This window comes from Rhipicephalus microplus, chromosome 1 (assembly GCF_043290135.1).
Source record: "Rhipicephalus microplus isolate Deutch F79 chromosome 1, USDA_Rmic, whole genome shotgun sequence".
NCBI lineage: Eukaryota > Metazoa > Arthropoda > Arachnida > Ixodida > Ixodidae > Rhipicephalus > Rhipicephalus microplus.
The window spans coordinates 275,006,766-275,033,849 of record NC_134700.1 but is presented as its reverse complement, the minus strand read 5'-3'; the positions used below and the strand labels follow the sequence as shown (position 1 = coordinate 275,033,849).

The 27,084-nt window shown below is 42.4% G+C and overlaps 1 protein-coding gene across 3 annotated transcripts; it reads right to left on the bottom strand.

Moving 5' to 3' along the window:
• Positions 1-3,323: 3,323 nt before the first annotated feature.
• Positions 3,324-26,789, bottom strand: Hacl (2-hydroxyacyl-CoA lyase). 3 transcript variants are annotated; one of them, XM_075895046.1, is made up of 18 exons: positions 26,585-26,789; positions 23,383-23,487; positions 21,488-21,528; positions 20,406-20,486; positions 18,902-18,974; positions 17,671-17,748; positions 16,545-16,752; positions 15,584-15,719; positions 14,341-14,446; positions 13,255-13,338; positions 13,010-13,018; positions 11,291-11,392; positions 10,669-10,722; positions 10,263-10,363; positions 6,221-6,379; positions 4,410-4,520; positions 3,863-4,049; positions 3,324-3,673 (listed from the first exon to the last, which is right to left on the bottom strand). In XM_075895046.1, the coding sequence occupies exons 1-18, from the start codon at positions 26,639-26,641 to the stop codon at positions 3,641-3,643; spliced, it is 1,725 nt and encodes a 574-aa protein (XP_075751161.1). In that variant the 5' UTR covers positions 26,642-26,789; the 3' UTR covers positions 3,324-3,640. The 3 variants fall into 3 exon arrangements, with proteins under 3 accessions (XP_075751161.1, XP_075751169.1, XP_075751177.1); XM_075895054.1 differs by lacking the exon at positions 13,010-13,018; XM_075895062.1 differs by lacking the exon at positions 23,383-23,487.
• Between the last annotated feature and the right edge of the window lie 295 nt (positions 26,790-27,084).

Sequence of the window (27,084 nt, the reverse complement as noted above, 5' to 3'; positions counted from 1 at the left end):
CAGCATATGATTATGAGAGACGCCGTTATGGAGGGCTCCGGAAATTTCGACCATCTGGGGTTGTTTAACGTGCACCTAAACCTGAGAACACGGGCCTATATCATTTTCGCCTCCATCGTAAATGCAGCCACCGCAGCCGGAATTCGATATCGCAACCTAAGGGTCAGCACCCGAATACCTTACCCACCAGACCCTCAAGCCATTACGAAGAAAATTAATAAATTTTTGCTAATTAGCACTTGAATATTGCTTGAGCTGAAGCAAACTGTTTCCGCCTCGACATAGTTTGCGCGCGAAGATGACAGGAGCCTTGACTGGCATAACGTTTTTATTTTAAAAATCTGTATTTAAGAAAAGAAAAAAAAACATGGTTATTCGCCTTTTTTTCTATATTCGACCGAAATCCAAAGTTGCCTATGAACACGATGCTGCCTCCTTCCACGCACTTACCTACTGAGTTTACGCTTAAGAAGCCATTGCCCGCGCTGATCATTCACATCAACTTGCACGCATTCAATTAATTAACCGACTCGCAAATGGGCCAGTAATCTCGTTACGATAACCGTCACAGAAACGCCCGCTTTATTTCTGGATCACTTGTCCTTCTTTCGCCTCCAGCACGCCTGGAATTTCTGAAAAGATCCTGTTTCCGTACACCGGAAGATGTCGTCAAGTGACCGACGTCACGTATGAGATCGAACCGTTGTTTTCGTCCCCGTCGACTCATTTCCGCAACGACATCGTTCACGCAGTGCGACTGAAGCACTATCGTACACCGGACCTCATTGATGCATGTGTGGCGATACTGACATACCATCTACTTTTAGGGGCGAAGCTCCTTAGGGCGTGGGCTGTGCGTCCCCTGTATGTAGCCATCTCTCGTTTAGTTCTTGCAGTGTTCACTAGATGGCGGTAGCGTCCCTTGTATGTAGCCACCTCTCGTTTAGTTCTTGCAGTGTTCACTAGATGGCGGTGCTTGTATTTGATGATGAAAAGATGCAAGATGTTATAAACTAGACGGCGGCACTTGTAGTTGATGATGAAAGATGCGAGATGTTATAAAATAGGAATGATGTCACATATGGCAGGTGTCATTGGTGGAAGGCAATCGTTCGATTTAGTGCAGCGACGTACGCTAGGGGGGAGCATTGTAATAAAATCGAGTGGGCAAAATGTACGGAAGATTCATGGTTTACCAGGTTTTCCTCCAGAGCTTCGCCCACTCATCATCATTCACTTCGTGGATATGGCGGCACTTTTTCTGATGCACCGAGTATACAGGTGCTTTCACCGGCGGAGGGTAATGTTATGTGCCGCTGACCTAGATGACGAGGATGAAGACGGGTTGTCTCCTGTTTGCGGCATTTTGGCTGCTGTTGCCCCGATCAATTCGATTGTGTAAGTAGCGTAGATACATCCGTCTGTTGTCGTTTCTCCGAAACAATACAAATGCATCCGTTGATCTTGAATGAAGGCCGCGAATTCAGATGACTTTTCTTTTTGATTAACACCACCTTAATTGAACACCAGCAATGAATTGAGCCAAGAGAAGTAATAAGGAACGTTAATTGTACTGCTTCAGGCATATCGCAGTAATTATGATGCAGAAGTAAATGAAGTAACGAGGCTTAAAATGTAACTTGCCGAACCTGCAAACTCTGGATTACGCGCCCGGTGATCTCACTATAGATACGGCGAAGATCGTCCCCTTGCGCACTTTATTGGGTATTTAGGTGCATGCAAACCCCCCATGATGTACCTGTTGCAGCGCGTCACGTGACGTTGGTGGCGCACTCTTTTTATTGCGATAGCAATTATAACGTCAGTCTCGGCTGTTTTTTTTTTCGCCGTCGCCGCCATTCACCGTATATGTATACGTAGCTAAATATATATAAAAGCAAGAAAGAAAAATAATCCAGAACAATACTCCGGCAAGCGGAATCGAACGCCCGACCTCAGAATTGTGAGTGCGAGGCATTAGCCACTGAGCCACGAAGGAGCACCTCCTTCAACGTTCAAACGGCAAGCTATTTATATCTACCACTTACCGCTTACTATGGGCATCTAGGCGGAACTATCATGTTTTCAGCGTTACCAGCGAGATGGCACAATGAGCGCGCGTCGCCAGATCGTCACGGCGCAGCGGCGCGAGCTCTCATTTCCCAAACGTACTTTGCCCCACAAAGAGGGGACGCTCACGCTTGCGCTCGCTTATCTCGCGGTGGGGACAATCATACGCCTTGGGCTTTCACCGGAATGATTCTGTTATAGTTACTGGGCGCACAAAGGTCACTGCCTTCATTGCACAATCTCCGATTGTGAAAAGGGCGCACTTTTCAGACACAGCGAAGTAACAAGTAAGACGCTTATTCGCGTTCATCTGTACCTGTGAGTATACGTTTCATGCATTCTTTGTGCATGAGAAATGCGGAGCACGTTTCGATCTGCTTGCCATTCTTCGCGTGACCTTTCAAAATTTGTTGTTATCGCGTTAATTGCTTCGCCTTTGTGGCAAAGCTGTGAATTTTCTTTGCCAGCTGCGTTGCGTAGCATGTGATCCTTTAGTGAGTGGACAGTTGAGCAATAAGCTTTCTCATATCACCGGGAAGGCACCAAATCTACTGGAACAAGGCCTCCGCGGGCTTGTCTGCAGATTTTCATTAAGATTTCGCTTGTTTTGGTCACTTGCAACAGAGCGTTCTGCCGAACAGAAAATTGTCAGACTAATATGCATTGCAACATGCAGCGGACATAGCAGGCATATTACAACAGGCATTGGCAGGAGATAAGGGGTGGTGCAAATGGGGCATCTCTCCACAGCCCCCACCCCCCTCTTCTATATGTCGAATCCGAGAATACCAAGACCACCATGGATGCAAAAATGGAAATTAAGTGACAGCTGGCTTCTCACAACGGTCGCTCATAGGCCTTGCCTTTCAGGTTGGTTAACACAGGCAGTACAATGTTCCTTGATTGCACCATCAAGGGTCTTTGCAGTCACCATTATTGTCAAAATGCACGAATAACCGTAACCTTGCACACTAAAGACTGGCGTGAAAAGTCTGATTGACTAGATATCAGGTAGAATTGGGGCTCTCTGACAGGTAGCAGCACTTCTATTGATACTGATAACAGTTATTTCATATGATACCAATAACAGCTCTCCAGAAGCAGGAATATTACAAACATGCTCTAATGCAAACATTATATTTGTCACAGTAAGGCACCTGAACATCTCTCATTATTAGAACGTGCGTAGAAAATTTGCTACCTGGTAAGAAAAACAAGAAAAAAAAGGCAGGATGGAACTGGAACAACAAAAGTAACCTGTATGAAGTTTTTATTAAGTGCAAAGACAATATTTTTAGCAAATGTGTGATCTTTCTTTTTATTGGTATAAAAAACAATTCTAATATGAATCAATTACATCAGAAGCAGACTTAACAAAGTACCAGTGACCAGCATTATTACATTGTGGAAATGTGATATCGCATCTATATAATACTTTGTAAACCTACCCTGGGTGTATAGATAAAACAGTTACAGAAGACTTGGGCATGAGCAGCTATGTCGTAGATTAGGTGGACAAAAATTATTGGAAAAATACTGCACATTCCCAGCTTTCACGGTGAAGTACTTATCACATCTTGGACTTTGTCAGCCAGTCAAAGTCCTGGAAAAAAGAACAAAGTGAAGTCAATAAGAACAATGAGAATAAAGCAAAGCCTGTCAACGGTTTGAAAAAACACTCCATCAAGAATAGATATGAGGAATAGGAACACAGCTTCAAATCACAAACACAGCTTCCTATCAAGGTCATACAATTCTCAGGGCAATTATAAAAAAGACAATGGCGGCTGACCTGAGGCTTTCTCTGAGCCATGCCATCAATGACAACGTTGATAATAGTTGGCCGGTCGTTGGTGGCCAGGGCCTCTGTAAAGGCAGCTCGAAGCTCCTCAGGTGTTGTTACGTTAAAGCCTTTGCAACCAACCATGGCAGCCATCTGGTCATAACGGACACCTGGCTGAAGAGAGTTTGCTGGAAGCCTGAAAACGATATGTACACGTAAGCAATGCACGCCTTGAGTATGGTGCATTAGTTCAGCAGCCAAGTTAGGTGTATTACAAAAAGAGATTACATTGGGGACAGACGTGATCATATTTAGATAGCATGATGGAGCAAATGATTTATTTACAATCATCCACAGCCAGTTCTCTGAAATGATGGACAACCTAGAGCCTATCAAAAAATAAGTAGAGAAATAATTATTGAAATCATACAAGTTGTACGTAAAACTGAAGCTATATAAGATACCCAAGCTCTATAGTGCCCATACATTTCTTACTTGCAATATTATTATTGCTACAGCCAGTGTGTAGCAAGCCCGACTACACTACATAACTCACGAGATGCAAGGATGCATTCCCGACTGCAGGAAGGACTCCCAGGTTTCTCCATCAAAGCCATTGTAGATCCCAGAATTGTTCATAATTATGGCAATGATCGGAAGCTTGTACCTGCAGAAAGACAAGAGGAAGGCCAATGTGGGCCACTTTGCAACACAGCCAACATTTTGGAATGCCCACAGACTCCTTCCAGGTAATTCTCAATAATACTATGTGGAGTTTAATGTCTCAAAACCACCATATGATTATGAGATACTCCATAGTGGAGGGCTCCGGAAATTTCGACCACCTGGAGATCTTTAATGTGCAACCGAATCTATGCACACGGCCTACAGAATTTTCGCCTCCACCGAAAATGCAGCCGCTGCAGTGGGGATACGATCCCGCAACAAGCGGGTCAGCAGCTGAGTGCCTTAGCCACTAGACCACAGCAGTGGCTCCAAGTAATTCTTCATTTATTACAATTACTGAACAAGCTCAAGGTATTGAGTCACTCTCAGAGTGCATAACAACTTAGAATGTGTTAGCATGCTACTGCTCGCTATTTTTCGAGCTGCGAGGTCACAGTGGACGCAAGCCCTTTACACAGACACAACAGGGGGTCATCAGGAGAGAAAGCTAGAAAGCGGTGGCGGGTTTTCCAGAATTACTGCCTGGATAGTTTGTGTCAGCGAAGCAAACCACAGCAACAAATTCTTGGGACAGTCAGCCGAGAGCTGCAGTACGGGCCATGTGGTCAATGCGACTGAAGAGCAGAAGTGGGTTACGCCCGTCGTCAATAATGGTGAATGCGTGTGGTGCTGCCGTAAGAGAGCATCCCACAAATTCTTTTTCTCTCTGCTGAGAGCAAAGAAAGTGGGAACGTACACTGTTTGCATGATTGCTTTTCAACAGCGTGGGGATGTGCAATTGGAAGAGGGAACGGGGAGAGCTCATTGGGCACGGCTCAAGCGGATGGTCGTGTTGAATAAACACTGCCTTCAACCAGACCCTGGCTCTTCCTTCGCATTGCCAGTGTGCATTTAGATCACCAAGGGGCGGTCGATACCAACAACCAAACTTATTGAATGCCTTTTCAATGTGTAACAACACTTTGGCCAGTTGGTTGGCGATTCACGTTTAAAAGGTAGTGCACTCAAAGCAAAGGACGACGAGAAAACTTTGCTAACTCACAAGTGATTTTTATTTCAAAAGCAATATGCATAGTCACAGTCCTCCTTCGTTTGTGCGCAAATATGCTGCATTTAAGCATGAACTTCTAAGCGTCATGGCTCATCGAATACCCAGCCAAATACTGCCTCTTATCTGACTAAGATATTGCAAGGTGTCTAGATCTACACCTGTCAACAAAAAGTGCTGCAGTACCTATAGTATGATTTTGCTAAAGGACGCAGCTTTAATTTTAACTGTTACAGCCATCTTTCAATTGAGGAGAGCTGCTATAACACTTTAATACAATGACCCAACGGTTAACACGACTTCATAAGGCTGAAGCCAAGGCAAAATGACCACACCCGATGCAGATATCACAGTCCAGCCAAGTTCCCACATCCGAGGACGAAGAAGATAAGCACCACATGATGACAAACATGTATAGAAAGCAAAAAAGCGCTTAAAAACACCCACAATACTTATATTTAGGAGCAAGTTGAAGAACCCTAGGTGGTCAAAATGAATCTCGACTCAGCCACTACAACACATCTTATTTAAATTGCAGTTTTGGCACGTAGAGAAGAAGAATGACAACAACAGCAGCAGCAATGAGCAGAATGAAAAATCCCACCAGGAGAACAATATCTAGTGTAATATACCTAGCAGCAGTCTCCATCTCCATAGCTGAGAAGCCAAAAGCACTGTCTCCCTGAATGCAGACAACCCGCTTTGAGGGAGACTGCATCTGGCACCACAGGGCTGCAGCAACAGCAAAGCCAACCCCTACACCCATGGTTCCAAATGTGGCAGCATCTAACCTACGGATGAGAGACGAAGAGTGTCAGGCATGACAACACGATCTCAAGTGATGGAGTCCTGATGTGCAGACTCTTTAAAGTTCTATGAATACCTGCATGTTTTTTTGACTGGGAACCAGAGCACCTGTTGAATAGATTAACGAGATACTACTAACACTGTTGTGGACATGTGGGCCAAAGGTTACTGCAGTCTATGTGGCAGGGTACCTGCAATTTCGAGGCTTTCGCTCGGCAATCTCTAAACAGCGTAGCAGTTTAAGCTGCCATACCTATGCATATCGTGCACAGAAGAAACTCCGGTGGGATGCACCACAGGAATAGGACAAGTTCCCTGCTGAGCACAGCAGGTGCGAGGAAAAACAAAGACATTAAAGAGAGTGAGCGGAGCGAAAGAGAGGGTAGCGGGGAGGGAGGTAGTAGCCTGGGTTTGAAATGAGTGAAGCCATGTAAAACGAGGAGTGCTAAGACAAGGAACCGGGAAGGAGGAGGGAGGCAAGCATTAAGCAAGAACTCTGTTAGGCAAAGTAGAATAGAGGAAAGATAGAGCAAGAAAGAATATGAGCCGTGGTGAGAAGGAGAAGGAACGAATAAAACCACATAAAATGTTTTGCCGAGCGTCATAGCCACTTGGCTATCGAGGCACGGTAGCGTAACAGCATTTATGGAAGCCACATGATTGCACAGGTGTAGGCAAGAGAACAAGAAGATGGAGAGAGAGAAAGAACGATGTAGAGGCAGAAAGAAAGCGGTAGAAAGAAAGCATAGCATAACCATGTAGTATAATACAGTACGGCAGGGTGGGGCGGGAAAGAGAAGTAAGGGTGAGATAAAGAATGAGGGCCAGGCAATCAGCTCCACTATTACCAGAGTCTTTGCACTACTTGTGAGAAGACTGGAACTGCATGGCAATTTGAATGGCACGAATGAATGCAGATGGAGAACAACACACACACACAGCTCGCAAAGTTCATAGCTGGCATTCATGAAGTCCTTGTTTTAAATGTGAAGCATTTTTTTTGCGTACTAATAAGCATTTTTGCCATTTATCTGCATATCAATTTGTCTAGCCGCTTACATCTGGGTGCTCTCATGGTCAACCCCTTAACTTGGTGTGAATCAAAATTGGTCTGGGAGGGTAAGATGGTTTGACGATTATGACGTGCTGGTAATGACATGAATAATGTTGCAATCCCGTGGCGCACGTCGTCAAACATTTCTCACCAGATAGTGGCACATACCCATGGCAGAGTATGTGCCACTGGTATGTGGGTATGTGCCATAGGTGACTGACACTTAGTACCTACCCAGGAACGACAAGAACACACATGAGCAATTTTAACACGTGAATTTTCAGAAAAACCTGACTTCAGCAGCGTTACCCGATGAATGCAAAGAATAAATGACAGGGTCCCAGCAGGAATCGAGCCTAAGTATTCTGCGTGGCAATTAAGTATTCTACCACAGAGCCACGCAAGGTCTCAAAACTACTTTTCAAATAGATTCTAATGTTCGTGAAACATCAAATGTGGTTGCAGTGCTGGCTATCCAATTTTATAAACTTTACGTATATACTTATATGATACAGTCATTACGTCAGGCTAACGTCAATTATACATCTATATAGGTGCCATGCGCAGAAGTTGATTTATGTAGCAGTGTCCAGGGTTACCATCCTCGCAACCACCAGCACTTCATATCAGCTTACCACTTCTGGTGTTGCTAATATCCATGATGCTGTTGGCATCGTTATGCAGCTGTAAACAACTCACTATATAAAACCTGTACGGCTGTTTAGCATGTGTCTGTGCTTGCACTTGTATATATCTTCAGTGTCACTTCGTAACGTTTCGCTCAATTAAAGTTACAGCACAGTAACCTTCCATTTGCATGCTTTGCATAAAGTCGATTCCCAAGGTACGTGGGATCTGCAGAACTGGAGTTTTATGGCACAAAACGAATTTAATAACTATTGTTAGTGCTTACGATATTCATAGAAGTTCTGACACAAAAATTTCGCCCTCGCATATTTTTTTGATGCAATGTGTTGCTGGGGGCCTGTCAGTCATACCACTGCACATTGCTTGATGCAGCATGCGACAGATAATTAATTACAAGCTTTCTATTACCAACCCTTCTCAGTTTCGGTTTGAAAAAGCTTCGAAATGACAAGCCATCGGGTGGCACTGTCACTACATAGGGTGTGCAATGCTCGACTTCGTTATCACAAAGAACGGTGACACATTTCCAAACGGTATGCATCAAGAAGTCCGCTCAAACTGTAAACGGGACAGCAGTGTTGCCAAACCCAAAACTTTCAAGGCATGCTCTTCAGCAACTGACTGGCAAGCAGACGCTGAGCAAGTCTGCTAGAGCAACGCAGCAAAAAGAAAAATGGCTGCTATGACGTTACCATAACATGTCGTATTTCATAACATGTTGTACTGACTGCAGCGTGGTGACGTGAGGGAAGTAGGGTTCACTGCTGGTCACTTTGCTCGATGACGCACACGAACATCAAAATTCATGTAAAATACATTCTAAGCTATGTCCGCTGTTAATATTTTGCAGATGATATAGTCGAACCCCGCTACAATGAAACTGACGGGCGCGGAAAAAATTTCCTTGTAGTGAAATCGAAAAAAATATAGCTGATCTTAGCTAGCAAAAAACAAAGGAACAATTATTCTCAAAATTCAAGAAGTGTCTGCTCCTTCCTATTTTTTTTCCCAGCAGAGTCACAACACTATTCTCCCCCATGCATAGCAAGGTCATGGTGAAAAGCACGCCGAAACAACACCTATAACCGCTTTTGTGAATGAACCAAACAGTTACATTGACACCTTAACACCAGCAGCCGTCCGCCGTCCAAGTGTATCCGACAACACCGAGATGGAGGCAAAGTATCATAGAGCAGTGACTTTTGCCTTATTCTATGCCATTCTTATCATCCACCACTCGCCGCTAGCTGATCTTGTTAATGTGGACAAACAGCCACTCTGATTAGTTACCACAATGACCAAGTGTGAATTAAATGATACGCATTGGGATCAAAAAAGGCATCATTTCTCACAGCTGCCTGAAAAAAAACCTCGAACCTAGCGACTGATCTTCAGCTTCGGATCGTCTGCAGCTCAAAAGCAAGCTAGTGGCAAAAGCAGGGCAGTTTTATTGCGATCACTATTGAGCAATGGCAGCGCCTATGCTTGCTGAACAGCAGCGGTTTCTGGTGGTGCGGTGTGTGTTTTAGACTTCGTCAACTTATTTTTAGGTTCGGAAAATGCATCAAAATGTTCAAGATTGTGTTACTGTATAGCAATAAATATCTGAGCCTGGAATTGCATCGTGAAATTTCATTGAAGTGGGACGGCAGAAGAAAAATTGTTCGTTGTGGCGACAATATTTAAGCATTGACTCCTATGAACTGCTGACGAGAAAACGTGAATTTTTCGTTGTAGCGGAAATTTCGTTGAAACGATGTTCGCTATAGCTGGGTTCAACTGTATGCATGTTCACAGGAATTGATCCCGTAGGCATCTCGGCGGCGGAATTTTGTGTCAGTACCCCTTCAACTGAAAGACAGCTAATTAGTAATATCAAATGATCACTGTAAAAACATATTAAAATTTTAAGAAAGCCTTGTCGGGTTAATCAGCACTAGGGAAAAATAACACAGTATTAAGCAAATCATTGATGGAATAATGGCAATGAATAGGAAGAAAAGAATATTAGTGCCGTGAATAAAAAAGGAAAATTTGCAGACTTGGTGAAGAGTTTAGAGCAAGTACTGCTGTATCGTACTCATGGTGCATTATGTACCAAAATGCTAAGGATACTGTCGAACATGCTAAAGCGCACCATTGAATCGAAATATGCACAGACACACCTATGCCGTGGCAAGAAGTTAGGCAACATCGTCCTTCCAATGTCCATCGTGTTGGCACCTTCGTTCACAATGACTGCGTCCTTTGGTATGAGGTCAGCTATCTACAAAGGAGACGGAAGGCGGCAACAATAAGTGCCAACAAGAATCACTGACACGCACAATATCTGGGCTTTGAGCTCACAAAAGTACAATCTAAGAGTAGTGAGCAGTATCAGTTAAAATACACGGGAAGCACAAATTATTTTTATTGATTACAAAAGGTGCTCTGTTGTATCAAAATTTACACAAAAATATCAAATAAACAAGCAACTATACAACATCGGTTATTCATGCACAAAGCTGTGCTGCTGTTAGTGAAGCGAAACAAGTGTAGAAGGAAGACCAAAAGTATTCTGCAAATGCCCACCTGCTTATATGCTGTGTGAAAATTCATAGGAATATTCTTTGACGATGACAGCTCCTGGATAGCATAAAAAGAAGATGGTAAGTAAACCTAGTTAAACGAAAGCTTGTGCAAATAGTCAACGAACAGCTCCTGTGATGCATGCTGCATATTTTGAATTATAACTCATACCTTTGTAGAAGTCACATACCTCCCTTCGCGCCAGTTAAGAATATTTGGTTTATAAAATTCACTAGTATACAATATCTGCAGACTTTTGTTTCTAGAAAATATTAACAAGTAATTAATTACACAACTGAAAACTCCACCGTTCAATACCCCTTGCCTATAATTGCTTCCAGTTTATCAATTAGGACAGTAATCCTTAAGCTAAACCAATTAGTGTACATAACTCGATGAATGCTATCAACTAAAGCATTCCTTACAGCTCCTCTACTTTATTGGGAACATAATGCACTTGATTCTATTCACATATTATGATGCTGATGCCTGTTTTTAATTCTGTAGGGACCTCTGGCATAAGTGAATAAAAAGCTGAGGAAACTAGAAGCAGAGCTCAATCATCTAAAAGATCACTGTGTCCGATTAAAGCTCACAAAGAAACAAGTCAATGCTTTTGCCTCACCTGAACAGTTTTTTCATTGGCAGCAACTTTACCACGTAGCGCATGCCACCAGGGCGCATCGGCAGGGTACCGCCAAGGGTCCTTGGCATGCTCAGCGGTCAACTGGGCAGGCAAGGTACAGTCGGCCAAATCTTTAGCTATTGTGCCCGAGTGGCAGTTTTTTTTCTGCGTATCTTTGCCATACGACTGAACTAAGCTTCATAAAAAGATTAGGACAAGTGTATGCCCACAAAGCACATGTCCACGAAGCAAATTTTGCAAGCACATGAGTAGTTCAGTAAATAAGAGTACTTTGGGTCACTGAAATAACCGATACTACAGTTAGTTAATGGCAAGTGTTATGGAGTACTGTGACTGTAAGCCCCTCACAAAATTCATGATTTTTTTTTTGACAGATTAGAACTTTCCCTGGATGTATATGACTACCTTGGCTTTATGCATACGTAAAAATAGAAAAAAAAGTACTTATTATAAATACAGAAAGATTCGCCAAAATACGAGTACTCACCTATGTTCTACACAAAAAGAAAGCGGAAGTAAAAGGCCAGAGGAGGAGGATAGACGAAAGTTGAAAAGATACATAAACTAACGTTACTTGTACGCTGACTTTGCTTTTCGGTCTTAATAATCCGAATATATGCATGAGTTGTCTTGACTTTAGTGTCCTATTTTCAAACAATGCAGATTTTCCAAATATGAGAGCTCGTCGTAAAAATCATGGATAGAACAATTCTGTTTCAGTGTAGCTCTTCCTCATTGTTCTCACACTGTGGGTTCTCCAGCTCTTTGAATGTTTATGTTCATGTTTAATAACCTCAATTTTCTTTGAAGAAATTAGGGTCATCTTCGTAGCTGAACATCATAGTTTGTTCTAGAACCAACTAAAAAATTTCCCCTTATAAGAGCCCACTATTTTGCAGCTTGTATGAACAAATTTTGTTACATCGGAAGGTTATGAAAAAAATTAAACTTTAGAGAGAAAGTAAAAACAGTGATGCAGTTCAGACCATTAGTGACCTAGGAGGACTGTCAAGTAAGTTTCGTGCAGTGCAGCTGAAGTAGGCAAGAGAAAGACTGCGAGAGATTAAGTGCAACCTGTTCATAAAGTTTGGGATATAAATAATCCACAGCGCGAAAAACAGACGAGGACTAAGGAAGACGCGACGCAGGTGCCTCCTTATCCTCCGTCTGTTAATTGCGCTATTTTTTACACCTCAAGCATGAGCCATTAACTAGCCCAACTTTCTCTTTTAGTGCTGTTCATATAGTCGCTGCCGGCTCAATTCTTGTCAGTTCTCTTGCCCCATTCTACAGCTTGAATACTCAGGCCAAGAGCAAGGACTGTTGAGGCAAATAAAAGGAAACCATAAAGTGCACAATCGACAACAGAGACATTGTCAAGGAACATGCAGGGCTGTTCAGTGCATAAAGATGGCAACATAGATCAGTTAGTAATGTGCCACCATGAAAAAACGTACAAACAGAACGGAGTAGGGCAAGAAAGAAGGAGATGACATGGTCGTTAATGTGGCCCACTCCCATTCATTATTCCTGTCCGATCTGTTCATGCTTTTATTGCCATGACACTCCACTTAGATGAAAGCGTGCTGACAGCCCACGAAATGCGTTAAAATAGGAAAGGACAGACCGAAGCTTTGAGCAAACCACACCAGTCAAATGCAGCAGGGCAGCCAGCCTCTTCAGTCAGCAAACACTCACCCTGGATATCTGAGAGAGAGCAAGAGATGGAAGCCGTGACATCCTTGCCCATCAGTTCAACTACCAATTGATAATCCAAAGAAATACGTCCCGAAAAACTGCACTCATGCAGACTTTTAAACTATATCTCAACTAAGACAACAAGACTGCTTATTAGTAGTAGCTTAAAATGAAAGCACTTGCCTGCTGTATGTATACTATGCACAGCAGTGACTGTATAGGCAGTGAAAAGATTCAATAAAAACCTGCTCTGCCACTGCACCCACGTCACCAGCCAATGCGACAGCTGCAGGGATGCTGTTGTGCAGCTCCTCTTGAAAAAGTTCAACCTGCGAGACAAAGACAGAATATAGCTGGGGAAAAAAAAAGAAAGCAAACCACCAGGAAAGAAGCAGTTAATTTCTTAACAACAACAACAACAACAACAATAATAATAATAATAACAACAACAACACCAAATATTCTGGTTTCTAATGCTTTTCGTATTGTATAAATGTATAAATGAGCTAACCTTTCTTTTACATCAAGTTTGCCAAAAAGGTGCCTGAAACGTTCACGCAGCTATAATAAAGAGAAAAATTTAACACAATGTGGGCAACGCGAACAGGCGCCACCATTTAGTTATACAAGCTGCAGCCAGAAGAAGCAAGCTAACTAACAGATATGCATATTAGAACAACTTCAGTCTAGTTCACAGTGCACTAATGTTTTTTCATGACCATACTCATCATCAGCCATGTTAGTACAAATTATGTTAACAGTCATGCTTGTTGGAGAAGGCTTTTAAAATACAGTACATAAAACATGTCACCAACGTAACGACATAAAGTAAGACTTCTGACTAATGTTACTTCACCTGTAGTGCACAACAGGACAACAAAAGAGGTACATATAAGTGCGTAATGTAAAAGTGCAATAATGATATCATTGCAAAGCAACAATAACTTGTGATCTGTACCTCTCAACCTAACTTTTTAGTATATAACAATCACTTTCCCTCAGGACATTTAGCCTCATTCAATATCTCAACAGTGCTGTGTGTTTAGCCACTATTAATGCCCACATAACAGCAATAACGGCATTTGATTTCGTATTGCACAGTGGTGTATGCACTAACACAGTTAACACTTCCATACTGATTCCAAGGTCACTCTTTTAAGGGTGATCAGAAACCTTTGTCACTGTTGACTAAGCATTCTCACAAGTTCTGTGAAACTTCTCTGAACGGACGTGAGTATGCTGTCAGCAACAAAATTGAGCAGGTGCATCTACAAAAAATTTGCTACTTGCTCACGACAGCTAGATTTGTGACAGCGAACTGGCGCCCTTGCCTGAATTATTTTGACACCTGGGCTGAAGCGTGGAGGCCGTCCAAAATGTAACATCCAGTTGAGTCGTGCCCCCAGCAAAAGGATGACGTCCGCTTCTTGCAACGCTCTGCACAGACACATAATGCATATCATAACCCAGTGACGAAACTTACAGCTGTGAACGCTACGTGAAGTACCTGTATAATGCCATAAAAATCATTGATAAGGCATTAGTAAGGCATAAGTCATAAGTTTCAATTAGTGCCATGCAGTTTCAGTAAAAGCTATAAGCATTAGAGAGGGCAAGGCTTCTTAAAAGGGCCCTGCAACACTTTTTCAAGTAACAATCAAATGGCTTCGAGTTTATTTCCTCAAGAATGGACAGCCGCCAGATTTTCTGAATCCGTCAAGTACCAGCGGTGTTCCATGGATATATGTACCAGCAAGTATGTACAGTGAAAGCTACACTGAGGGGTATGAAAAGGGGGCCGGAAGCTACACCCTTTTAACAGTGCAAGTCATGACCATAAGCAATTTCTTTTTTCCTCAGTTGCGCAGCATACCTTTAGTGTGGCCTCACCACGGTGGTCTAGCGGTTACAGCACTCGACTACTGGCCCGAAAATTAAGAGATCTAATCCTGGCCACAATGGCTGCATTTCCTATGAAAGCGTAAATGTTTGAGGCCCGCATATTTAGATTTAGGTGCATGTTGATAATCCACAAGTGGTAGAAATCTCCGAAGCTCTAGAATACAGTGTCCCAGATAATCACATCGCGTTTGCAGGATGTTAAACCCCAGATATTATTATTACTGTCTCCAAAGTGATTTTAAGTGAGTACTTTGGCATCCCGCAGCAACCATGGTAACTATGTGGCTCACCACGCTCAAATCAGCCAATGGCGGTGGGCTTTCAGTTTATTATATTGCCATCATTTGAGTTTATGACATTATTTGTAGAGAAAAGAGTGAGCTGAGCGGTTTAACTTTACAGCTGACTTTGAGAAACAATTCTGAATTCCAGGTCATGTACTGCATTATAACGTTTTGCTCACTTGTTGCCGGGAGCCTTGACTGCTGATCGGCAGCATTTTCTAACCATACTGAAAAAGTGGTGCAAGGCTTTTTAAAGCTCATAAGCTTCAACTCGTACACTTGTTTCCATGTATCTTTGCTCTGTTAATTCATGTGGCAGCCGGGGTAGGTTCACAATTTTGAGTTTTGACAACACAGTGATAATTTAGCAATGTAGTGAGCAGCTCACTTTGATCTGGCTGGTGCTATGCACTGAGGGTGGTTATCGGGCAAAACACCCTTTCCCATCGGTGTAGGCAGGTATGGCAGGCCCGTGCATTCCACAAGTTCACGTACGCTCTTCTCGGCACGAGCATATGCGGCGCCTGTGCAAGTAGCGTAACAAACCTTTAGCCCTGTCCCCGAATGGCACAACAAATGTCGAAAGCATGAATGGAAACACCATCACTACACTCCATACTAATTGAGCCCAACATGTGTCACCAATTATAGATTAGATTGCCTTACTACTGCAGGACCCTTTATCTTGGCATTTAGAAACAAAGCTTGAACTATGCCAACCATTTTATTAGTCGTTGAAAAAAAAAAAGAAAGGGGGGTGAACTAAAATCTAAAAGGTTGTTTCTAGGTTGTGGTAGCAGAGTATAATGCATGATGGACATGACACGATAAACCAAACTATATGGCCCCCTTTAGACCTACATGCTATTGAGGAGAACAAACTTAATCTGCTCATTTGTACCACTGCAACTCATATTACCAACTCATATTACTAAGTATTCCGAAGATGGAATGTGACGATTGTTCAGCTGTGAAGGGACTAACTTCCAGTTAGAAACAGGCCGTATTTCAGCTGGTTCGAGCTGCATTAAAGCTTGCAGCTGACAATATGCAGCTCGAATCAGGCTTATCGCCTGCTTTTTTGCTGCTCCATGTCGGCGAGTTACAAGTTGGCCGACTGCCTGCAACACTGCGCTGGAACCACCAGACATTGGTTCCATCAGCTGCTGGTTTCATTACCTGCTGGAAGCACCAGCTACTGGTTCCATTACCTACTGGGAATGTGCTAATAAACCAGCACTGCTGGAACAATAGCCAACGAGCAGGAAATTTTCACCTGGGAAGGGTTCTCGTTATAACACACTCAAACGATGGTGATACACAGCAACATATGTTGCAAAGTACGTTACCCTTTCCAACGATAATAAGCGGTTTCTTGGCACTCTTAAGCAGTGACAATGCCTGAGCCACATTTGGTGGGTCAGCGAGAGTTCGTGGAGGGTCAGGGCATTTCGCCACCTCCGGCACACTCTCTTCAGGAACTTCTGCCATTATCATGTTTCCAGGCAGGTCAATGTATGTGGCACCCGGGCGGCCATAAAGGCTCGTTCGAACAGCCTGCAAGTCATGAAAAAAATTAATGTTTAGATAACAACAGTAAATTGCCATTCAGCCCACCAAGTATCAACGAGAAAACAAAAGTAAATATGGAGTGAGGCAAAAATAATAGAGAGACATGCAGGAAAATGCCGGGGATTAACCACATCTTGCTTGCTGCTCACCATTGGGGTGGGGAAACAAGGGCAAAAAAAAGGGAGCAAAGAGAGAGATAAAACACACATATAAACACACAGAATTAAAAAAGACACATAACAATAAAAAATGAAGGGCATAGGGTGTAGTACCAACTGTATCACAAGAGATTAGACAATACAGAAGCTATTTAAGCTTCGGCAGAGCATTACTGATGGGCTGCAGTGCTCACATTTCACACTCCCAAGCTACAAACAGAGAGGACGATGATGTGTATTTCACAAGCACCTGTTTTCACAGATGCTGGTGGTATGCGGTTAGCTAGCCTGAAGAATGTGAAATAATCTGACAGACACACTGTCATGTTACTTCTGGATTCGAGTGTGTGCTGTGCAAACACATTATGGCTGCTGCTGCAAGGCTGAGTGAGGGTCATCAGGACCAATAAGTCTGGACAGCAGATCGTAAACTTTCAGTTAAAACTGTCCTCATTATCTAATCCTCATATAGAACACGAGGCATATTGCGAACCAAACTCGCTCTTGTGCCAGGCATTAAATTTAGAAAAGGGCAGTACACTTAAACTTTTGGCTAGCAATTTTTCAGTTTGCATGCCACATTACAAGTAATTCAGTAGTTGACATGTAATAAACGTGAACATACTCACTGTTTGACTAACATCAAGTAAATTTTATAGCAGTAGTTAACTTTCTCATTCAAGAATAAGAGGACCACATGTTCTCAAAGGCCGTGCACTTAAGTAAAAAGAACCAGGGTACATACCTTTTCAATCTGCATGGGAATCAGCTGTACAGAGCTGGGACGACAGGTATACTTTGTGTACATACGACAGGCGTCCACCTACCAGAGGAAATTGAAAAAATCTGTGTAAAATACGCACAAAAGCAAATTCACTGCATCTCTTCTTTCCTCCTCCCCTCTTTCATCATTTAACTTTCCTTTTCTCTTTCCCAAGCAAAAAGCATGCAACGAGACTCTTGCTTCCTTCATCCTTTTTTTTAAGCTTCTCATGTCCATTTACCACGTTGCCTAGGCATTCAGGTATCCTCTTATTGGCGAGCCATACCAGAGTATGACTCTGTCAGAAGTGTCCCACTTGTACAAACTAGTGCACTGTGGAAGTTTATGAACTGTGTATACTACTGTCTTAATTTTCTGCATGTACGCGTAGCAAGGGGAATTATAGAGGCCATGTTCCACACCTGACAACGTCAGTAGTGGCCCTTGTTGGCCCCACAGCATTTAAGGCTCACAGTGCACACAAGTTCACTACAACTTGTGCAATGATGTCGAGGCTAGCGTGACCTCTTGCAGTAGCTGTGTTTTCACCAAGAAATAATTAGGCGTTTCTTTTTATCAGTTATTACTTAGAATCATTCTTGACTCCGGCTGAGTAATGCATTACGAGTTTTTGTACACTGAAGATGAAAAAAATTCACACAAAAAGATGTTACAATATCTTGTTTTAAATTAAGGTATGCTTCGCCGTTTTTCTCTTGCGCTTTAATTTAAAGCCTGTCACAGTACCTCACACGAAGCCTGATGCAGTGATTGCATGAGCATTTGCAACCAAGGCCAAGCCCAAAACACTCATAGATGCATGTTTTGACAACTGAACTTCTTGCACAGCCTCCATGATGCAGGACGACACACTTAATATTGAGCTGATATACAAGTACAGAATTGCATGACGTGGTGAATTGCATGAAGTGGTGAGAGAGTGAATATCTAAGCAAGCTTTCGTTTCCTCCAAGCAATGAAAATGATCATTTAGGGCGTTAGATGGCGTATTAGCTATCTGGTACGGAGTGGACACAATATGGACGAGAGGAAGTTTATGGAAGAGGGTGTTATGAAGAAAAACTTTGCCTCCTTTGAAGGGCGCAATGGTGTATGTCGATAACCTACCTGGCTCTTTAGCATTTCCCAGTTTCAGAGGACTCTGTGAGTGCTCCGCAAGCAAAAAGAAAAGACTGTATCTTGTTGCACTGACCTGCGGGAACTCTTGGAATGCCCCGAGTCCTTCAAAGTTTTGTTCACTGGAGCCTCCAACCAGCAGCAAAGGCCTGACAAAGATTAAGGATAACAGCAACTTGTAAGAATGAACTCTTCACAATGCGAAACTGGCCCTCACTGCCCATGGGTAGCAGTAAAAAGCTTTTATCTATGCAGGCAATAAAACTCTGGATGGCTATAACAAGCCTGCATACACTAAAGGCTCATTTTCTCATAAATACATATAAAGAACACCATAAGCTTGAATAGGAGACCGATTTTAATGTATAAAAAAGCTATGCACACACACATGTGAGCAGGTGCACACATACACAAAAGATATCACACTCAAGATTTATGAACACAACCATGCTCATATCTAGAGAGAATGTCCCAATCGCCTGCCACCCTTAAAGTATAACTGTGTGCTTAATGCACCAGCGTGAAGAAAAAAATGTAAATTTAAGGGCTCGTTTTATTTGTTAAACACAATATTAATGAGAACTAATGATGCCAAAGAAACTATAGGGGATTTTGTTGAAAGTATTTGTAAAGTAAGGGTGAAGAAAGAAAAGTGGACGAAAAGATAACTTGCCATATGCAAGAACCGAACCTGCGACCTTCGAATAATGTGCTCGATTCTCTACCAACTGAGCTACCATCGCGGCTATCCCCCCATCCACATTGTAGGGCACATATATGCATTTAAACCTGGGAGAGTCAGTCAGCGCTGCCTTTCGCCATCATGGAGAGTGGGGGGACACACTTTTTTGCCTATTGGCATCACGTAGCACGAGATCTTATTAAGAGCTGGCAGCTGACCAATAGTCTCTTGCATACCATTTAAAGCCATCAAGTCATCAATGAAGGAAAGAAGTGTAAATTTAAGGTGTTATTCGAAGTTAGCAGGTTCGCTTCTTGCCCACGGCAAGTTATCTTTTCGTCAGCTTTTTTTTCTTCACAATTACACTACAATTACTTCTAATAATATCCCCCATACTATCTTTGGCATCATTTTTGTTAGTTCTCATTAATAGTGCTCCAGCATGCAGCATGTGACAAACTTATGAACTCCTCTGCAGTTTTTACTATCGTTAAAGAACTCACTAGAACCAAAATTAATACATTATATTTATTATTCATCACAAGCATCTCTGTAGTTAGCATCATCATTAACGAACGCCTGAAACCGATACCCCACCTTCCTCAAAAGAAACCTGAATCTGCTCCTAAATAGTACAACGGCTTAGCACGTTGCAAAAGCATAAAGAAAGGACAATACTGCACAATATCCCCAAAGCTGTGACCAAGTCTACGGATCATACATCGGCCATGGCAGAATTTACTGGAGCTGCTGTGAGTGTGATGGTATTACACAATATCGTAATGCAGCAGGATCAACTAGGTCCTCTCTCTCTATTTCTTTATGTTTCGTAGTTATTTAACTTGAGAAGCTCTTGTGTAGCAGAGCACAAATTAGCTATGAAAACAGGTGTACTCACCATGCATTGATCTGAGCATTTGCCAGGCCACCGAGGGCATGAACAAGCCCTGGACCCGAGACAACAAGGCACACTCCAGGTCTGCATGGGCAAACACATCTGTACTATAAGGGCAAAGCTGAGGTGCCACAAACTGTGCAACTTGAACAATGCCACTCAGCAGAGTTGCAACAAGAGATGTATAATAACCAACATAATAATTCATAAAATGGCATAAAGACAGAAAGAAAGAAAGAAAGAAAGAAGGAAATAAAGGAAGAGAACTCATGACTAACAGTGTTGTGCTTAAACAACAGCTGAGAGTAATCTTCATCACCGTTTTTCTTTGTCGTTTTTTATTCACGTTTTTTTTATTCACCAGTTTCCACGAGTAAGAGGGTGAACAGTAAGTAAACTGTGCTGCCATCATTTTCTTCTACTGATGCCAAACACACACACAACACTTCAGTAAGGTAGATTACACAGTATTCTTGGCCCATTATTGTGCCCAATTCAAGATACATGATTTTCCCTTCCCATCAAAACAACAAATAAATCAGAGAGACAAGTTTAAATGATGTGCCCAGACAACTGGAATGCTGTTGGCTTACCTTGACATCAACTAGCTCACAAAGCAAGCTTATTAAAATTCAAAGAATTAATCACATTTTCTCATGCCAAGGCAGAAACAACGCATTTCTTTAAAAAATGAAAACTTTTGCAGTGAACTTTCTAAAGAATGTGTGGCCACTTGTCATATATACTTCTCACGAAGAATATTATATAATAGTCTATCATGCGTGAAGAAAGTTGGCTTTGCCCATGAAGGGGATGAGACCAACAAAGCGGCTATACATGCAAAACAAGTATTTAGCATGTGCTCCATGAGAACCCACAGGCAAAAATCTTGTTTCTATATATGAGAAAAGGGCAAAAGCCAACTCTCGTATATTTTTAACATCAACTGTCAAAAAGACGCACAGAAAACAAAAATAGAACAATGTGCCTCTCGCTTGTGGTTTTTTTTAATGACAGTATTTCTTTTTGACAGTTGTACAAATTATACTGAACTATCGAAGTGAGCGCTTCAGAAGAAAGCATACCTTCTGGTAAGATATCCCATGGCACCAGCCGCATAGCATGCCTACAGGTTTTACAGTAGTTGAAAGAAAAAGAGAGTTTATTAAACAAGAGGCAAGCACTCCTATACATGCCAATTGATATAGCAAACTAAAGTCATTTAGAAACAAGCAAGAGAGCCGATATAGCCCTTCAAGGGTCCCTGAAACACTTTCTCAAGCAACCATAATATGAATTCACTCGAAGAGCTTATTGCCTGACAAATTCAACGCCCCAAAAATTTTAAGAATCTGTCCAGTATGAGCGGAGTTGCAAAGATTTGTCGCGTGCTGCAATTGCATTCTCTCTTCTCTTGTCCGGACGAAAGCGCTGGAAGCTAAGCAGGGAGGGATGGCAGGGGCAAAAAGAGATGCCATGCGTGCCTCGTGACCTTGAGCACTTTTTATTTTATTTGAATGTGTGGCCTTTTCAGTGTGATCGCGCGTGCAGGCGTAGACAAGTCGCGGCGATCTCTCTAGCGACCGAGCACGCATTGCTTTCTACGAATGATTTTTAAGCGTCTTCTGTGATTTGTCGAGAAGAGAAAGCAATTTTTAGCTGATGTTGATAATTTATTGTGAATAATGGGCCGCGTGCTGCGCTATAATATTTGGCTTGCGTATTGCCGAGAGCCTCTTCTACCGACTGGCAGTGTTTTCTGACCATGCTCCAAAAGTGTTACAGGGCCCCTTTCTATAACAATGTGAAAAAGCACTTGATATCAAACAATATCAATGGTGAATGTACACAAGTAGGCAACTACAATTCATTAAAATACAAATGTACTGCAATATAAAGCATATTGGCATGCTAAGACTGCTAATATACTAATGGCAGAGCATAATAGTATGTGAAAGTGTGTATACTTGAGCATGTTGGCAGCTGATATGCACTTTTCTAGCGCACACAAAAAAAAAGGAGAGGAGGGCGTGGACAAAATAGCACTTTATACACATGTTTATTTTCCACCCTTGTTCTTTTTGTGTCGTAAAAATGTGAACTAGGTAAAATGATGTAGCTTCACAGCTGGCAAACCCCACACACTTTCTGTGCATAAACTTTTACATTTCAAACTTTTTCTTTTCCATAAAGCACAAGAAAATAAAAATGGTGCTTAAACAATGGCAGAATTCATAAAAGCTATGCATAAGCTTGATTATCATAGGGTATGCATAGCTCGGCCGGTCATATTGAAGTAACAGCACAGCTGCAGTTGAAACATTACAATAAATATATCTCCAGAATAATTTGATGATATTCCCCGATATCAAGAGAACTCCAGCATAATTTTAACTCTCTCCCTAGAATCACTCTAATTGAAATAAACCTATCAGTTGTAATTTTATGCTAATTTCAATATGTTAAAGAATTTAGCCTGCAATTCGAACAAACAAGCTGAACACAACAGCAGTTGAGCCAAGCATTCGTGCTACTGTAGCAAGTTCTATGCTACTTTAAACAGAAAGAATATACACATATAACGTTAGTATTATTAGTAAGGTCATATGAACCTGAAATGATTAGATTATGTGAATAAACTCACATACCTAATGTTACTACAACATTTCACTTGCTATGCATGAATTTGTCACAATGCATATATGCATACTGAATAATACAAAAACATTTAATTCCCCAACTGCCACCTTTCTAATTTCTTCCCCATGAACCGAGATTACCGTAAAGCCTTGCTTTCTTTTAACAAACTTAGCTCCTCATTTTGTCTTAGTACAGGGTGGCATTGTCCAAACTGCCAGCCACTCAACATGAACAAGGCCAGAGATAAAGTACAATAGCACCCCTGCGCTTCCTTTTACAAAACGAGTCATCGGCCTCTATGATAGCAGCTCAGGAAGTCTAAGCAAGATAGGACACTGACCGCTTGCTCGTTGTGCATGCCGACAAACTTGATGCCAGCCTGTTGAGCTGCCAGAGCCACTTCAAAGACAGGCACACCGACCACGCCAAAGATGTGTTCAATACCCTAGTTTGCCGCATCGCAAAAAAACATGCACCACACAATGAGTATCACAGCATAGAAAAACCTTTAGGCCTTAACCTGGCAGAATAGTCTTCCATTCATCCATCAATCAAGACGGGCACTCTTGTTTAATTAGAGCATCTTGAAGGGCTGGTAGGTGCATTCTAGTAAACGATCGTGAACTGCGGCAAATCAGGAAAAGTACAACACGAAAGAACACACACAATACAGAGCGCTATATCCATTCTGTGTCTTTTTTCTCTTCTTTCGTGTTGTCCTTTTCTTAATTTCCTACAGTTCACGATCCTTTACAACCTATTTAGTGTTACAAGTTTCAATGTACACAGGACATGACAAGGCTGATTTGTTGCCAGATTGCATATTATGGCTTCTGTGCAACTTCTCACAAATCTGTATCTCTATACTATAAATACAGAAACCCTCCTAGTCCTTAGGAGTAGGAAGGGCCTTGCTTTACAGCCCAGAGTGGTAGCTTTGGCCATGCCAAGCATACCCTTAATAGTTAAGTCAAAGATTAAAAAAAAAAAAAATAATGTTTCAAAAGCAATGACAAATGCCCATAATATGAGGTTTACAATATGAACATTGCATGTTGATCAAGAATGAAAGGAAGTGGCTTACAGCTACAGCCATGAAATGTGCTTTGATGATTGGAAAGGGGAAAACAACGTGGATTCTCTCAAGTTCAAGCTATTCTATATTCTGCAATTGCAGATTAGCAGTATTCCTAGGTAAACAAAAATAATGTGTCAAGCAGAGCATGGTAAGACATGACGTGCATTTTAACAATGTCTCCAGTACTCAACCCAAAAATATAAAATAAGTATGGTTCACAAATCTAGTTTATTGCTAGTGAGCATGTACAATTGAGAGCCCACTACCTCCAAAATAAAATGTCCTAGATGGAATGTACAGAGCTCAGATATGCTACTGGGAACACTAAGCACAAGGTATTGTACTTTGTACTATGGTTTCTGGCATGCTCTCTCCCAAGGCCTGCACCCACATCCTGCGATTGGGCACTCAGATTTTTTCACAAGAAGTATTGATGGCTGAATGAGGAATTGGTAATAAAGCAATTGGCAAGGAAGCATAGCAATAGTAGTGAGCATATTTCTGAAAATAAATCAGTCATCAGTGGTGCTCTGTCCCATGTCCCCCCCTGTGTTTGTGTGTATTTTCGCGGTTTAAAAGTGGTGAAGGCACACCAACTCGCTCAACAAAAAGTTCTCTTACAGTAATAAATTTTTGAGCACATCATTTAGTATGGGGAAGCGCTAACATAAAGCTTCAGGAGGTGAGAAAGGAACATAGGCACTCAATCAGTTTTGTAAAGCTGTTAAAGCCTTGCTTTAGACAAAAACAACAACAAAAAAAAACAAGAAAGTTGCCTTTTGACAACATGCAACATACAAGCAGTGTTGTACGTTAGCGCTCGTGTCGTGCCTTCTTCATCTTGTGCCTGTCTTAATTTTGTGCTGTTTTTTTCCTCTTATATGCAAGCCATGCCATTGGAGAGAAGCAAACATAGGCAGCGCTGTGTGTGTTTGATGCCTGGGTGAGTGCATGTGTCAGTGATTGTGTCGTGTTTGCGCTCTAATTAACTTTTAGAAATGTTGTACCAACGAGCCCAACAACAAGTTCTTTTACAAAACATAGGCAGGTTTGGCCCATCACTCTAAAATAAAATGCCTTCACAACAAACAGCAGCATTCTTCACATAGTCAGAACACAGCAAATTTTTCAATGTTCAAATGCAGCTGTACTAGCTCAGGTTGTCCAGCTCTATTATAATGAAACAGCAAAAGATACGATGAAGGCAGGCTATCCAATGTGAAGCCCCTTCCAACGGCATCCTACCCTCTTCAGGGGCACCACAATGCCCACGACACTGCATACAGAATGTCTTACCTTATCTGGCTCCTCCGACAACAGTGAATGAAATGGTGCTTGCATTCTTCCTGCTTTGACTATTATTGCTTTTCTACGCACAAATAAACAACCCGCCAGTACTCGTGAAAGTAACCTTTGTAAAGGGGTAATGGTACAAGAAAAGTACTTAGTTCATATGTAGCACAACACAATGTTGGACACATGTCTGCAAAATGTTAGTGCGTGCAATAGCGTGCAAAACTGGGCTAGTCAGCTGATCTTCATGGGAAAATCAGTGCAAAAATATGGCAACATGAGACGAAGACTAGCACTGGACTCGGTGCCTGTATTGTCATTCTTTGTGTCGTGTTGCAGTCTTTTTGCACAGCTTTTACCACGACTAGTTGAATATCGCCAGTTTTCATGTGTTCTTATTCTTCCCAAAAGCAGTAAACATGAGATTGCATGTGATCCGTACACCGTAACTGGCCCGTAACACGCAATCCTAGGTAAAAACATTTTAATTTGTCCCAGAAGAATGCACGGGCACTTTACGGTAACCAACAAACAGGCCGCGGTTTAGCTCGAACGACACGTACACACACGGTACGAAATGCTTTTGAAGCACGGACGTAGCGAAAATTAATTTTCTCGCTACTCTGCTGCAGGATTGCCGCGATGTGCTCACGGTCATGCCGAGTGCGCCGCAGCCGATTTTTAAACCGGGCGCATTAAAAAAAAAAAAAAAAAAACCCTCGCGTATACCCACATTTGCCCTCGCAGCGAGTCCTGTCACAGACATATGCGATAGGGAGATAAAGGCTCTTCACTACGAACACGTCTTTCCGTTCAGTGTCGCGAACAGCATTGATAGACGTAGCGAAGTTTGAACAAAACACAAAAAGGCGAGGCTTTCTGTGAAAATAAATGTTTATTTGTGCGTGAGGATAAAGGCAGGAAACGTGAGAAGTTCGAACGTCTAGTCAAGAAACAAAGTGAAACATGCAAGCATTGTACGAGTGCCGGCGCTATTCGCTGAATTCGCAACCGTTGTCCGAATGCTGAAGGCAGAACGTGCGACGCGATGCTGAAGGAATGGACCGCTTTTTTGCGGTGAATACCGAATACATCTTGATTTAGCACAGATACGACGAGTGTATTAGTCCGTACGCTACGCGGAACTACGAGGAAAACTTGGAGAGGTCACCTGCTTCCGAAGGGCTTCGACCACCACTCGGGCACCGTCGATCGTCTTGGCAGCCATGTCGCGATTACTTTTTACAGCGTCTTCGAGAAAAATCAACACAACGTCGTTTCACCGGAGAGGCACTAACTTTGTGACGACGCTAATCTTACAGGCTAAACTAAACTACTTGACAGGCCGCGCCTTCGACACAAGCGGACGATATTCCCCGCCTGCTGGCGCGCTGTCAATGTGGCCAACAACCTTGTGACAAAGGTCCGAGGCGGCGTCGAGTGCTGTTTGTTTTCATTATCGCGACAGGCGAAAAAGGCCGCTCACTGTACGCGGATTACCGGGTCAAGGCGTCCCTGCGCTTTCTTCCTACTACTGCTCTCTCTCTCTTTTTAAGCATTAGTTTTAACAACACAGATATGCCGCGGTGCGTTTGAACCACGTTGCCGCCTCACACGAAGTTTCAGATTTTTGTGGCGGCCTCGTCGGCACTTATAAAGGTTATATAAAAG